At 39.2% G+C, this 14,940-nt stretch overlaps 1 protein-coding gene across 1 annotated transcript in view; it reads left to right on the top strand.

Annotated features, from left to right (window-relative positions):
• Nucleotides 1–2,665: 2,665 nt before the first annotated feature.
• LOC101341390 (uncharacterized) overlaps nucleotides 2,666–14,940 on the top strand; it is a gene marked incomplete at its 5' end in the record, with an annotated part of 229,369 nt that continues 217,094 nt past the window's right edge. Inside the window, 3 exon segments of the mRNA XM_023727725.1 lie at nucleotides 2,666–2,727; nucleotides 3,586–3,805; nucleotides 3,973–4,115. Of these exon segments, the coding sequence (XP_023583493.1) occupies nucleotides 2,666–2,727; nucleotides 3,586–3,805; nucleotides 3,973–4,115 (425 nt within the window).

Genomic DNA, 14,940 nt, shown 5'->3' with positions numbered 1-14,940 from the left:
CTGTTACAAGGAGCCTTGGTGGCACAGTGGTTAAACACTGGGCTGCTACCCTAAAGGTTGGCAACTGGAACCCACCAGTGGCTCCGTGGGAGAAAGATGTGGCAGTCTGCTTTGGTAAAGATTATAGCCTTGGAAATCCCGTGGGACAGCTCTATTCTGTCCTATACCCTCGCTATGAGTTGGAATCAACTTGAAGGCAATGTTTTGTTTTTGTTTTTGTTTTTAATTTAGTTGATGTAACAAACCCCAAACCAAATCTATTGCCTTCCGACTCATAGCAACCCTACAGGACAGAGTAGGACTGCCCCATACGGTTTCCAAGTCTGTAATCTTTACCAAAGCAGACTGCCACATCTTTCACTGACGGGGCGGCTTGTGAGTTCCAGCTGCGGGCCTTTTGGTTAACAGCCCAGCGCTTTAACAACTGCACCACCAGGGCTCACTACCTGATGTTACAAACCACTCCAAAACCTGAGGGTCTGTAAGTAGCAAAGATTAACTTGTTCATACAGCAGTCTGATGGGAGTCTGAATGTCTCCTAGGCAGCTGTTCTTCAAGCAACGAATCAGGAGTCAGGCCCATCCATCCTATGCCCATGTGGACATGACCAAGGTGACCTCACAGGGTGGAGTTTGCCCACGGATTGTGTGGGATGGTCTTAATGGTTAGACCTACAAGTGACTTTTGTTCACATTCCATTTGCAAGAATTGAATCATATGGCTCTCTGTGTAATTGCAGGGGAGATTGAGAAAGTAGCCCTCTCGTTTAAGCAGAAAGAGGAAACAGGGTAGCGAGCACATAGCCTTGTCCCTTCCACAGCAGGACACTAATTCTTTACACAGTGTGATCCAAGTTTTATTACATATGGGCATGTCATGTATTATTGTAGAAAAAAATTGAAGCTATATAGAGCAAATTAACTTTTATTCTCCCAGGAATAATATATGGTTTTAACACTTTCTGGGCATTTTCCTAAAACCAATTTGAATAAAAAATAAGTATTACATTCAGAATGAATAATGTTTCCAATAATATAAACTACTTATTATATGTATTGTGTAAGAAAGTAACACATTTCAATAGAACTTTATATAGCTCTTTAACTCCTACTCTTACTATCTAATCCCTATAGGGACAATCTGGCTTTCTTTAGGAATTCATCTTTTCTCATTCTAAATTCAGTCCTGGGTCTCTCTTACTAATGGGAAAAACATATAAAAGGGATGTAGACAATATGTTTGATCTACATTTTTACATCAATACTTTTAAACTAACTTATCAACTTACAAAGTTTTTTTTTAATCAGTACTTCATTACCTCTAAGACTATTATTTTTACAGACTCCTCAGCAGCTCTTAAAATCCATTTCAGATTCTAGTAACATCTTATATTTCTCTAAAGGAGATAAGCAACTTCTTCTTCCTTTTTTTCCTGAGCATTTAAAAATAAAATTGAATAAAACAAAAGCATTTTGTGGGTGACATTTCAGGCAGAAGAAATGGCATGTGCAAAGCATGGAAACATGGATATAAATCATTTCTGGAAGTTGTTTTAAAGTGTGATCCATGGGCCATCAGCATCACCTGGGGACTTGTTAGAAATACAAATTCTTGAGGTTTATCTACAATGACCAACTGTCCTGTTGGTTTTAAGTTTTAGCACTTAAAAATCCCGCATCCCAGGAAATCCCTCAATCTGAAACAAACTGGACCAATTATTCACCCTGTGCTGCCTGTTCCAGTTTTACTGAGTCAGAAACAATGGGGGTGATGATTTTGATGCACGCTAAAGTTTGAGAAGCATGGATCTAGGAAACTGTGAGAAGTTTTGCATGGCTTAATTGTAGGAGTATGTGATGAGAAATGAAGCTGATGAGTAAACAGAGATCAGGGAATGAAGTTCCTTTCATGCTTTGTTAAAGAGTTTAATCCTAGAGCTCACAAGTATCTTCTCAAGGATTTTTAATTGGGGAAGGATCTATTTTGAGCCAGCTTTTTGTGTTGATAAAACAACTCTGATAAATTAAAACATTCCATTTTATCTATAACTAAAATAAAATAGAATTGTATTTTAATGAACTCCAGCTTGCAAATTGATATAAAATTAAACTTTGAAAAAGAGATTACTACCTTCATGAATGCTATCTCAGTTTGTATGCTTGGAAGGATTTCTGAATGACTGCTGAGTTTTAACCTATAAAGACATACGTATTTTGTTTATACAGACTTGGTCCAAATTTGGACTTTAATAACTTTCTATATGTTTGTTTTAGAAATAAAAAGTATTGCTAACTCATAAAATATGTATTCTTTGCGAGAGGTTAGATCCAGGATGATGAATGCTGTTTACGAAATAGCAAGTCCCGAATTGTTCTGTTTTCAACTGTTTGGAAAATCAAACTGAAATAGATATCACAAAACAGAAAACCTTCAAATAATGCTGTGCTTTCGTTACAAGTATATGAAATATTTTTAAAATGCTTCTTACAGTTTACTTCTGTTATATTTTACTTTATTTGATGTTTTAAAGCTTCAAGTTGCACAAGGACTTTACATGTATTTGGAGACTAGAACCTGGTTCTCAGAACTTGAAACAATACATGGACCATATATATTCATACCACATTTTCCTTTCTTTAGTTTGTGTTTAGGAAATGACTGATTTCTTGATGATATTGTGATCAAAGATCCCACGACAAACCATGAATATGCCTTCTCCTGTCGCAGGTTTGTAGGTGTGCTCTTACATTGAGCACATTAATTTCATATTAGTCAGTTCCAAATTCATGTATTTTTGAGAACTGGAGTGCTTATTCAGTTGTTATAAGGTTGGTGATGCTTTGTTGGTAAACTTTTGTGAATATTCATTTTAGGGACTGCTTCTTTTGAGAAAGATATCTGCTATGTTTATCGTCATTCCTGGTGATGGAAATTTAAATCTTTCTTGGTAAATGAAGATAGTTTTTTTTTTTTTCCTTGCATGATTTCTCTTTCTTTACATATCAATTAGGAGAATGAAAGTCTATGTAAAAAGCTTTTTACCTTTGGACTAGCTCCCAAATTGTTTCAAAAATAATAAACGTTCAAAATAAATGTTGCACAATGACATTGCTGACCCATTGTCAATAGGCCTTGGCTTTTGAGTTATTTTCCCAGTAGTGTGATAAATTTACTCTTTCTTTCAACACTGTCCAGCTTCTTTCCTCATCGAACCAATAGTAGCCATTTATGAAATAACTGGATGAAGTCTGAACTGTAGTTGGTTGCCGAAGAACAGAATAAAATAACTGGTCCAGTGAATGTAAAATATATGATCCTGGCCTCTTTCACATGACAAGCTAGCTGACAAGTAACTGACCTGTGGATTTGGGAATAACATTTAATTTTTACCAGGTAGCGACTTCTCCCTCTACTCCTTACACTTTCACAGTCATCTCTGATCTCTGGCATTTCCTTTTGCATTCTCTATTCCGCAGTGCTTTTCCTGATTTCTGCTTCCCATTACTTCTGACTTGAGTAGATAAGAGCCAATGGTTCATGTAAATATAAAGCCTAAATATAATTGATACTCTTTCATTTACACAGACGACTGGATCAAGGGGAAGATGATGGCAAAATTGCCAGAGAGCTGTATGCCAGGGAGGACAGCATCTTCTCTGGGAGCCAGTGGCGTGTACACACATCTTGGGAAATTCTGTTTTACTGGGAAAAACTGATTGAAGAAGGCTTAACACTGTTGAAATAATCATCCTCTCTTTTCTCTATCTCCTCAGGGCAGAAGTTAGAACTTCAGAGAAAAGAAGCAGTAAGACTTTGCTTTTGGCCTTAAATTAATCAGTACAAAAAAATGTTCTAGTAGCTATTTGATGTGTTAAAGCAAAATAGCCTATGTGTAATAAGGGATATTTCTTTGTAATTTTTTTCTTTGTGTCTTCTTATGCTGATGTTTTTGTTTGTTTTGTTTTCTCTCAGTGAGCTGCAGAAAGCTGGAAGTTTATGAATGGAAATACTCATCAGTTCTACAACAAGCTTACTGGGGGGTTTGTCTGCCTGCGCCCAGATGGCACAATTGACCCAGCTGGAGAGAAGACAGACAGATATGGTAAAATCGTCTGGTAAAGTGCATGGAGCTGTGGCAGGTCTAGGAGCTGGAGGAAGGAAGATTTCTGACCCTGTTTAATTTATAGTTTTGTTTCTTCTTTTTCAGATGGCTTTAGGCCAATGTTAGACCATTTAAATAATTTACTATCTCCATTCATACAAATGATCAATAGATGACAAGCTTTAAATCTGGGCAGACAATGTCATTATGTAAAACAGCACACCATGGAAAAAAATTGTTTGGTATTACTTAATCAAAGAATAAAATGTAGGCAATTAACATTAATGGTTCATAAAAAGCGGCATTTGTAGCTCTTGAGCAGTGTAACCATTTAAGAAATTAAGTCAATTCTATTAAATACACAATTGAGTGCCTCTTGTCTTCAAAACACTTTGTTAAATAATTGGGTATCATAGACATAACTATGACATTATCCCTGATATTCAGAGATTCATAATCTAATGAAGCAGACAAACATATGCCATTCTAATAATGGTTGTTTGTAGCTAGTGTCATAATAAAGGTGCAAAGAAAACACTAGGCAAAGAAAAACTAGATGCTTTTTATTTGATGTTTAATATGAAGCCATGACTGTAAGAATTAATAAATGAGTAAACTGATGACTGAAGCTCTTTGACTGTATATTCAAACCTCCAGCATTTCTTGAAATTTAGACATTCACTATTTAAACAAAATTGGCCTGCTTTATGTATTAGTGTAACTTTGCTATACGTTGTTAGAAACTGTACTGTGCAAATAGCCTCTAGGATGTGTCAGAGATACTAACCTCTTCCATTTAATCAAAATGTAGCCTTCATATTAGAGATTCCAAGGAATAATCAATTTTTCTCCTTTATGAAAATATGTTGCATTCTAAGAATACCTCCTAGTAGCTTCTCTTTCCAAAATTAATCTATTCCTTAGATGTGTTTCTTACTGATAGGTTCCCACTTGGGATCACTTACCCACTTAGATCACTCAGAATGGCTTCTCATATCCTATTCCCTGGGTTTCCTGCTGCTAATGCTGATGTTCTTTTTCCTGAGTACAGTAGATTGTATTTCCAATAATATGGTCACAATAATATCGCCCCTTGTTAAGTCAGAAACTATAAAGGGTCTGAGATTTTACCTTACTTGCAGGAAGCACAAAACCATTTATTTTTCATGGCAAAAGCTACCGCCAGAACAATATTTTGCATTGGTTGCCCAAGCCCCAGTTCCTACAGGCTGATGTGGTGAGGGCCAGATGGTACCTGCACTTACAGTGCTGTGCATTAAAGGACAGAAACCCTGAAATTAGGAAATTCTGATCTTATATAGGGCTGCTGATGACCTGCCCGTTTCTCCCTTTGAGCAGACATCTTTACTCTGGAATGTAAGCAAATGCCTCTGGGGCACAGGGGGAAGGTGTCTCTAGGTTTATTACCCTGGATTATAAGCACATCTCTTCTAGAGAGGGGATGGAAAGGTCTATACTTTTACTACACTCAGGCATCTCTGAGGAGAGGACTGTTTCTTTAAGTTTTACCTCCCTGGAATGTCTCCTTATACAAAGATTTTATAAATGCCTTTGCTCAGAGGAACTGGACTGAGCAGGAATATGAAGAGTCTAGCGGGAATTGTCTTCTAACACTCATCTCAACCATCGAGTTTACAAAAATCTTGACACTCCTACATCAAGAAGTTGAGTTTATTTCCACTCCTTGCTGGGCTGGTCCTGTTACATGTGTGAGTAATAGAATGCAGCTGAAGCAACACTCTAACTTCCAAGATCTGCATCTTCCACCTTCACTTTTTGGATCACACCTTCTTGGAACTCAGCCCTCATCCTGTGAGGAAGCTCAAACAGCCCTGCAGAGAGGCCCTCACAGAAGAGAATTCAGGCTTTTGACTGCCCTAGTGGGTACCCAGCCTGCACCCGCACCACTGCCTAAGCATACCTGTGTAGATCAAACTCACTGATGGATGAGGCAATAGAGAAACTTTTGCCCTTAAGTGTTTTTAGCTTCTTAATATGCTAGTCCTGCAATACATGAACTACAATGAGCAGGCCTAAACAGGCAGGTGCAGAGTAGCATGAGTAATTTTCTTCAGTGAAACTGACATTTTTGAGACAGGAAGTATTTTATGTGTGATAATTACTCACAAGATTATTTCCTGATGCTATGCTCAGTGTCCTGCAAGTTGACATTCATGAATCAGTTTTTCACATGCCTGGAAAGCATTTAGTGATGAACAATGCTGACCTGTGGATATCTTTAAAGGAATATTTTAAGAACATGTTTATGAGATATATTGGCTTATGATTTTCACTCCACAAAACAATATTGTTTTTGTCACCATGTACCAATCCATCTATTTAGTTATCAAGCTGGTTGTGAGTTCAGCTATTCCAGTGCTCAGAGAGCTAGAATGCTCATTTCTCTGAGAACTACTGAACCATTCCTTGGCAATGCAGGACCTAAAAGCAGACACACAGCATGAGGAGATCTTTGAAATGCCACAGAGAGCTTCATTTTATGATCATAAGCTCTTGGTTACTAAAAACAATACTGTAACATTCATTGACAGTAGCAATCACAAACATCTTCTTGTCTCTAGTGTGGGATCCTATAAGTAAAAGGAAGGAACAGAATGACCAACGCTACTCTGTTTTTACCGCTAAAACCTTGATGGCTACTTTTATGTCAGGGCCGGTTTCACAAACTCCCCACCCTTGAGTTTTTTAAAGATTTATTATAAAATATAGATTCACATAGTTTTCTTGTTTTACAGTAGTAATTTTTCAAGAAAAAAATTCATGATCTAGATTCAGATATATTTGATTTATATTCCTAAAGAGATTAAGCGTTTATCTTAAAATTTCTAAGGTATCACATAACTGAAAGTATCTAGTATGTCATTATTTTTCTCTGAATTGTTTTTTGATGGGTCTATGTAAATATTTTTTCACGTTTTTGTAGTGGATTTCTGTTTTTTGGGGTATTTACTTACTGCCATGCCAGACAAGTGCATATGGAAAAGATGACTGCATTTTTCAAAAGTGGAGGTTTTAAAATATGTCCAAGATTTATCTGACACTCCGCTTGTTGAAAAGTAGAACCTAATTCCTCCCCCCTTGAGTATGAAGCCCTGGTGGCGCAGTGGTTAAGCGCTCAGCTGCTAAGCAGAAGCTCAGCAGTTCGAACCCACCAGCCGTTCCTCAGGAGAAAGATGTGGATGTCTTCTTCTGCAAAGATTACAGCTTTGGAAACCCTCTGGGGCAGTTCTACTCTGCCATACAGGGTCACTATGAGTCAGAATTGACTCAGTGACAGCAAGTTTGTTTTTTGGGGGGAAGGGTTGAGTATAGGCTGGACTTAGTGCCCTTGCTTCTAACAAATAGAATATGGTGTGACTTTTGAGGGTAGGTCACAAAAGGTATTACAGATTTTTTTCTGCCTTCTCTTGGATTACTCCCTATGATGGAAGGCAGATGCCATGTCATAAGGTCATTTAAAAAACAGACTTGTGGGGAGGCCCATGTGGTAAGGAACAGAAGCAGCTGCCTGCCGACAGCCAGGTGAGTGAGCCATTGTGCAGAGGACCCCCCGCCAGCGTCAAGCCTTCAAATGACTACAGCCCCAGCCAACAACTTAATTGCAACCTTATGAGAGACCCTGAGCCAGAGCCACCCAGCTAAGCTTTTCCAAATTCCTGACCCACAGAAACTGAAAAATAATAAATGCTTGTGGTTTTAAGCTGCTAAGTTTGGGAGTAGGCTTTTACTCAGCAATAGATTGCTAATGAGCAGCTCAGGCACTGCTCTGTAAGTACAAGCCTCTCACTCCAGTTTTTAAAGAATCACTATAAAATATAGATTCATATAGTATTCTCATTTTACAGTAGTAATTTTTCAAAGAAAAAATATTCTTGAACTAGATTCAGATGTATTTGATTTATATTCCTAAAAAGATTAGACTTTTTTTTTACGATTTCTAATATATCACGTAACTTTAAGTATTTTAGGCACAGGATGAGTTCACTGTCCCTTCTAATGAAGCTATGCCTGGGTTGCAAGGGCTGTCTCTCCTTGCTCTAATCTGAATTCTCACCTTCTTTCTCATGTTGCTGATTTATTCTACATCCTGCTCTGGTGTAATGAGAAGTCTTGAACATTTGATGTTGTTCTACAAATAATATTTCCAATATAGAAGTAATGAGGGATAGTGCACTGCACAACAGGAAGGGGTATTCTTCACACTTGTAGTTCTTACAGATTTAATATCAGTTCTCTAACAGAAAGACATGTGATTGGGTTGAAAAAATGTCCCCCAAAGATATATTCACTTTCTAATCCATGTTGTTGTTGTTATGTGCCATCAAGTTGTCTCCTACTCATAACGAAACCCTATGTACAACAGAATGAAACACTGCCCAGTCCTGTGCCATCCTCACAACTGTTATTATGTTTGAGCCCATTGTTCCAGCCACTGTGTCAATTCATCTCGTCGAAGGTCTTCCTCTTTTTTGCTGACCCTCTACCTTACCAAGCATGATGTCCTTCTCCAGGGACTGATCCGTCCTGATAACACGTCCAAAGTATGTGAGACGAAGTCTCTACATGCTTGCTTCTAAGGAGCACTCTGGCTGTACTTCTTTCTAGGCAGACTTGTTCATTCTTCTGGCAGGCCATGGTATATTCAATATTCTTCATTAAACACCATAATTCAAAGGCATCAATTCTGCTTCGGTTTTCTTTATTCAGCGCCCAGCTTTTGCATGCATATGAGGTGACTGAAAATATCATGGTTTGGGTCAGACATACCTTAGTCCTCAAAGTGACAGCTTTACTTTTCAATACTTTAAAGAGATTTTTTGCAGCAGATTTGTCCAATGCAGTGCACTGTTAATTTCTTGACTGCTGCTTCCATGGGTATTGATTGTGGATCCGAATAAAATGAAATCCTTGACAACTTCAATCTTTTCTCTCTTTATCATGGTGTTCCTTACTGGTCCAGTTGTGTGGATTTTTGTTTTCTTTATGTTGAAGTGTAATACATACTGAAGGCTGTAGTCTTTGATCTTCATCAGTAAGTGCTTCAAATCCTCTACACTTTCAGCAAGCAACGTTGTGTTATCTGCATATCGCAGGTTGTTAATGAGTGTTTCTCCAATCCTGATGCCCTGTTCTTCTTTACATAGTCCAGATTCTCAGATTATTTGCTAGCATACATATTGAATAAGCATGGTGAAATGATACAGCCCTGATGCACACCATTCCTGACTTTAAACCACACAGTATCCCCTTGTTCTGTTCGAACAACTGTCTGTTGGTCTATGTACAGGTTCTGCATGAGCGCAATTAAGTGTTCTGGAATTCCCATTCTTCACAATGTTATCCATAACTTGTTACAATCTACACTGGTTAAATGCCTTTGCATAGTCAATAAAACACAGATAAATGTCTTTCTGGTATTCTCTGCTTTCAGCCAAGATCCATCTGACATCAGCAATGATATCCCTCATTATCCTGAATCCAACTTGATTTTCTCACTGTTCCCTGTTGATGTATTGCTGCAACGATTTTTGAATTGTCTTCAGCAAAAATTTTACTTGCGTGTGATATTAATGATATTGTTCGATAATTTCTACATTCTGTTGGATCATCTTTCTTTGGAATGGGTACAAATATGAATCTCTTCCAGTCGGTTGGCCAGGTAGCTGTCTTCCTGGCCGGCGAGTTAGTACCTCCAGGGCTGCATCCTTTTGTTGAAACATCTCAATTTGTATTCCGACGATTCCTGGAGCCTTGTTTTTCACCAATGCCTTCAGCACAGCTTGGACCTCTTCCTTCCGTACCATGGCTTCTTGATCATATGCTACCACTTGAAATGGTTGAACATTGACCAATTTTTTTTGGTACAGTGATTCTGTATTCCTTCCATCTTCTTTTGATGCTTCCTGCATCGTTCAATATTTTGCCTATAGAATCCTTCAAAACTGTAACTCGAGGCTAAAATTTTTTCTTCAGTTCTTTCAGCTTGAGAAATGCCAAGCGTGTTCTTCCCTTTTGGTTTTCTAACTCTAAGTCTTTGCATATTTCATTATAATACCTTACTTTGTCTTCTCCAGTAGCCCTTTGAAATCTTCTGTTCAGCTCTTTCATGTCATCATTCCTTCCATTCGCTTTAGCTACTTTACTTTCAAAAGCAAGTTTCAGATTCTTTTCTGACATCTGTTTTGGTCCTTTCTTTCCTGCCTTTTTAATGACCTTTTGATTTTTTCACGTATGATGTCATCCCACATGTCATCTAGTCTTAGGTTATTATTTTCCAGTGTGTCAAATCTGTTTTTGAGATGGTCTCCAAATTCAGGTGGCATAAAGTCAAAGTCATATTTTGGCTCTTGTGGACTTGTTTTAATTTTCTTCAGCTTCAACTTGAACTTGCATATGAGCAATTGGTGGTCTGTTTTGCAGTCAGCCCCTGGCCTTGTTCTGACTGATGATATTGAGCTTTTCCATCATCTCTTTGCACAGATATGGTTGATTTGATTCTGTGTATTCCATCCAGCGAGGTCCATGTGTGTAGTCACTGTTTATGTTGTTGAAAAAATGTATTTGTAGTGGAGAAGTCATTAGTTTTGCAAAATTCTATCATGTGATCTATGGCATCGTTTCTAACACCAAGGCCATATATTCCAACTACCAGTCTTTCTTCTTTGTTTCCAACTTCTGCATTCTAATCACCAGTAAGTATCAATGCATCATGACAGCCTGTTCAATCAATTCCAGACTGCAGAAGCTGGTAAAAATCTTCAATTTCTTAATCTTTGGCATTAATGATTGGTTCGTAAATTTGAATAATAGCCATATTAACTGTTCTTACTTGTTCTTACGTACATTCCATGTTCCGATTATTAATGGATGTTTGCAGCTGTTTCTTTTCATTTTGATTCATGTCACATCAACAAATGAAGGTTCTGAAAGCTTCACTTCATCCACATCATTAAGATCATCTTTGCTTTGAGGAAGCAGCTCTTCCCTGGTCGTATTTTGAGTGCCTTCCAATCTGAGGGGCTCATCTTCCGGCTCTGTATCAGACAGTGTTCCATTGCTGTTCGTAAGGTTTTCAATGGTCAATTTTTTCAGAATTAGGACCATCAGGTCCTTCTTCCTAGTCTGTCTTAGTCTGGCAGCTCTGCTGAAACCTGTCCACCATGGGAGACCCTGCTAGTATTTGAAATGCCAGTGGCCTAGCTTCCAGAATCACAGCAACATGCAAGCTGCCACAATATGACAAACTGACAGAGGAATAGTGATCTATTCCATGGAACCTGTAAATATTACCTTATGTGGCAAAAGATGTGATTAAGGTAAGTGTCTTGAGAGGCAGAGTTCATTCTGGTTTATCCAGGTGGGCCCTAAATACAATCACATAGATCTCTGTAAGAGAGAGGTCGAGGAAGTTTAGACAGACAAACAAAGGAGAATAAAATGTGAAGAACAAGGCAGAGACTGGAGTGATGTGGCCACAAGCCAGGAAATGCCAACGAATGCCAGCTGCTACCAGAAACTAGAAGAGGAAAGGAATAGATTCTCCCCTAGAGCCTGGAGGGGAGCGTGGCCCTGTTAACACTTTGATTGTAGGCCAGTGAAACAGATTTCAGACTTCTGGCCTCCAGAACTGTGAGAGAATAAATTCCTTTTCTTTTATTTGTGGTAATTTGTTATAGTGACCTAAGGAAAGTAATACAGGCAGTAGAGAGTTTTAAGAAAGGGCAGCTTTTTCCAGCCCTCACAAAGGCATCGTTTCACATTGCAATCTGGTTGAATGGAGTTTGTTGCAAATAAACATCTGTAACAGGAAGGTGTAAAGTACCACATGGACCCCTCCAGAGGGAAATCCACAGTCACACCTGCCCCTGACTGGTTTCACGTGAAACAAGTTAGGACTGGAGCAGATTTTCAGAGAGAGAGAGAGTGGAAGAAGGGTTCTACACCTTGTGCTAGCACTTCATCCTCTTTCTTTCCCCTACTGAGGCATTTGGGGGTGTCCATGTGAAGAGAGTGCTCCTGGGAGATAGCTCTCCTGATCTCTTGCATTTCTACATGATGAGGATCTTCTGCATCAATGTGTTTACAGCCACTTTAAGAAGATCTGTATAAGGAGGTATTCCAAAACAGAGAACATCTTTCTCCCTGGAGAACTTCCGGGATAGCAAAGTCTCCCTCCTCTCCTGGAGCAGATTTGTTTCCTAACCAACATAATGTCTCTGTAGGGCAGAGGATGGCAGGTTTGCTAGCAGCCCCCTGATAAGATTGAGGTCCCCGAAGGTCAGGGTTCAGTGCCGTGATTGCAGTCTTGTGTGTGCAAGCCTTCTCCTCGGCCCACTCTGTGTTCCTGCCATGGGACTTGGGTCAGGAACCAACAAGACCACTAAGCTCCTCTGTGCCTTCACTATGTGCTCACTGGCCAGAGTGTGTGAGCTGGCCCAGCCGCCACTCTGGGACTGCTTGACCACCGGGTACAGTGCTGTCTTGTTCCAGACTGTTGTGTGTTGAATGGCAAGATATCTAAGAGGACCCAGAGCCACTAGATCACAGGACAAGGACTATCAGAAAGCACAACAAAGCAAGAGTTGTCAGACAGTGCCTCTGTCCCTAATTCCTCAGGTGTCTGAGCCTCAGATTCTGAGTTCCAGGGATTCTAGACCAGACACAGGTAGACATGAAAGCAGGTGCCCTCTGGCCGTCCCGAATGGCAGACAGTGCAAAGAGATAGGCTTCTCCAGTATCAGGAGGCTGCCGAGCGCATCACAAGAATGTAGTCATTGTGGTACACAGGAGCCAGCAGTTTTCCCTCTGCAGTGTGGGGTGGACATGGCAGTGCCGAACAGAGGAGGGCCTGCAGTCTGCCTCCTGAGTAACTCACGTGAGCAGGTGAACCATCTTACCAGCCTCTCCTTCTGGTGGATGAAGGCTAAAGATATGGAGAGGCCAGCAGAGAGATAGGGAGGTGAGAGCGAGAGAGAGACAGAGAGAGAGCAAGCTATACCCCTTTCCCCTTTTAGAGTTCCAGGCAGCTGCACGTTAAGCCTCACCTGAGCTGAGGTGAGAGGAGCCTTGAACTTTCAGACTATGACTAAGAGTGTAATAACCAAACCAGAGCACAAGACATTGATCAGAGAGGGAATCAGTATAGTTTTTCTTTCAAAAGGTTCTTCCTTTTAGAATTATTTCATCAGTTCCACAAGAAATCTTGAAGGGGTTTGTTAAAATTACATTAATCTATATATTAACTTGGAAGGAACTGATGTTTTTATACTATTCAGCTTTTTCCTTCAGGAATTTGTCCTATCTCTTTATTCATTGAGACTTATATTGTTTATTTTATTTTCTTCACATGGATATCTAAATTTTTTTGTTTTTGGTTGATACTGTAAATGGACCCTCTCCCTATTATAAATCTAACTGATTAGAAATATATAGAAAGTTATAGTTTTTTATACATTTTACTTATTCAGCATTTATTAAGTGCTTACTATGAGCCAGGCACTGGTTTAGATACATATTTATTTTGAATCTTACCACTTGACTGCACTCTAATTATTTTAAATGTTTTTTCAGAGGTTTTACAAATATTGCAAATTTATTTTTCAGTGGTTACACCTGTTACTTTAGTTTCAGGCATAATTCCACTGGCAAATCATCCTTAAGAGGTGAAATATTGGTGATATTTACATTCTCATTTTGTAACTACTTTTAATGGGATGTTTTTATTGTTTATTAAGAGTTGGGTATTTGAAGGGGAGTCAATAAATTACACCATTTTGTTCCTCTCCTGTGTTAGAATCAATTAAGAAATAAGACACAGGACAGAGACAAATGGAAATCAAAATCTCACTCCATTATTACTAACGAGTTGAGTGGAGATCTTGGCTTTAAGTATGAACTCAACACACTTGTTAACCCTGCCCAGCATGAGACAACACTAGCTACCTGAGCATAGGCAGTGTTGGACACAGGCTCCCCTGGGACAGGGAAGGGGGGGTGTCCTTTACTGATGACAGAGATCACAACAGAAGGGACCCTTTGAGATGGTAGCGCCTCTGGAAAAAGAACGTGCCTAAGCTGGCATACAGCGCTCCTTAAAAGTCACCAGTCAGATGGCTCCTCCCAATGCCTGGTATAAGGTGGAGGGAGTGTGGGAGAGGAAGCAAGGGGAAGGTGGTTCTTTTCATGCTAAATATGGGGTGGTTATTTGTTTTTAAATATGTGTCCTTTAGAGTGAGAGAAAGCAATCTATTTCTAGTTTTATTAAGAGCCATTTTTAAAAAAGGTTTAAAAAATGAGTAATGAATGTTAAATAGTATTAAATTTCTCTTTGCCATTGTCTTAGTTATCTAGTGCTGCTATAACAGAAATACCACAAGTGCATAACTTTAACAAAGAGAAATTTATTCGCTCACAATTTAGGAGGCTAGAAGTCCGAATTCAGGGTGCCAGCTCCAAGGGAAGGCTTTCTCTCTCTGTTGGCTCTGGAGGAAGATCCCTGTCATCAATCTTCCCCTTGTCTAGGAGCTTCTCAGCCGCTCAACTCCTGGCTCTGTTTTCTTGGTGATAGGAGGTCCCTCTCCTCTCTGCTCGTTTCTCTTTTATGTCTCAAAAGAGATTGACTCAAGATACAACCTAATCCTATAGATTGAGTCCTGCTGCATTAACTTCACTGTCCCTAATCCTGCCTCATTAACATCATAGAGGTTAGAATTTAAAACAAATAGGATAATTACATCAGATCACAAAATGGTGGACAACCACACAACACTGGGAATCATAGCCTAGCCAAGTTGACA

The sequence above is a fragment of the Trichechus manatus genome, unplaced genomic scaffold, assembly GCF_000243295.1.
Source record: "Trichechus manatus latirostris isolate Lorelei unplaced genomic scaffold, TriManLat1.0 scaffold00018, whole genome shotgun sequence".
Classification (NCBI taxonomy): Eukaryota; Metazoa; Chordata; class Mammalia; order Sirenia; family Trichechidae; genus Trichechus; species Trichechus manatus.
The sequence above is the reverse complement of the archived record's forward strand: the minus strand, read 5'-3'. Positions and strand labels throughout refer to the sequence as shown.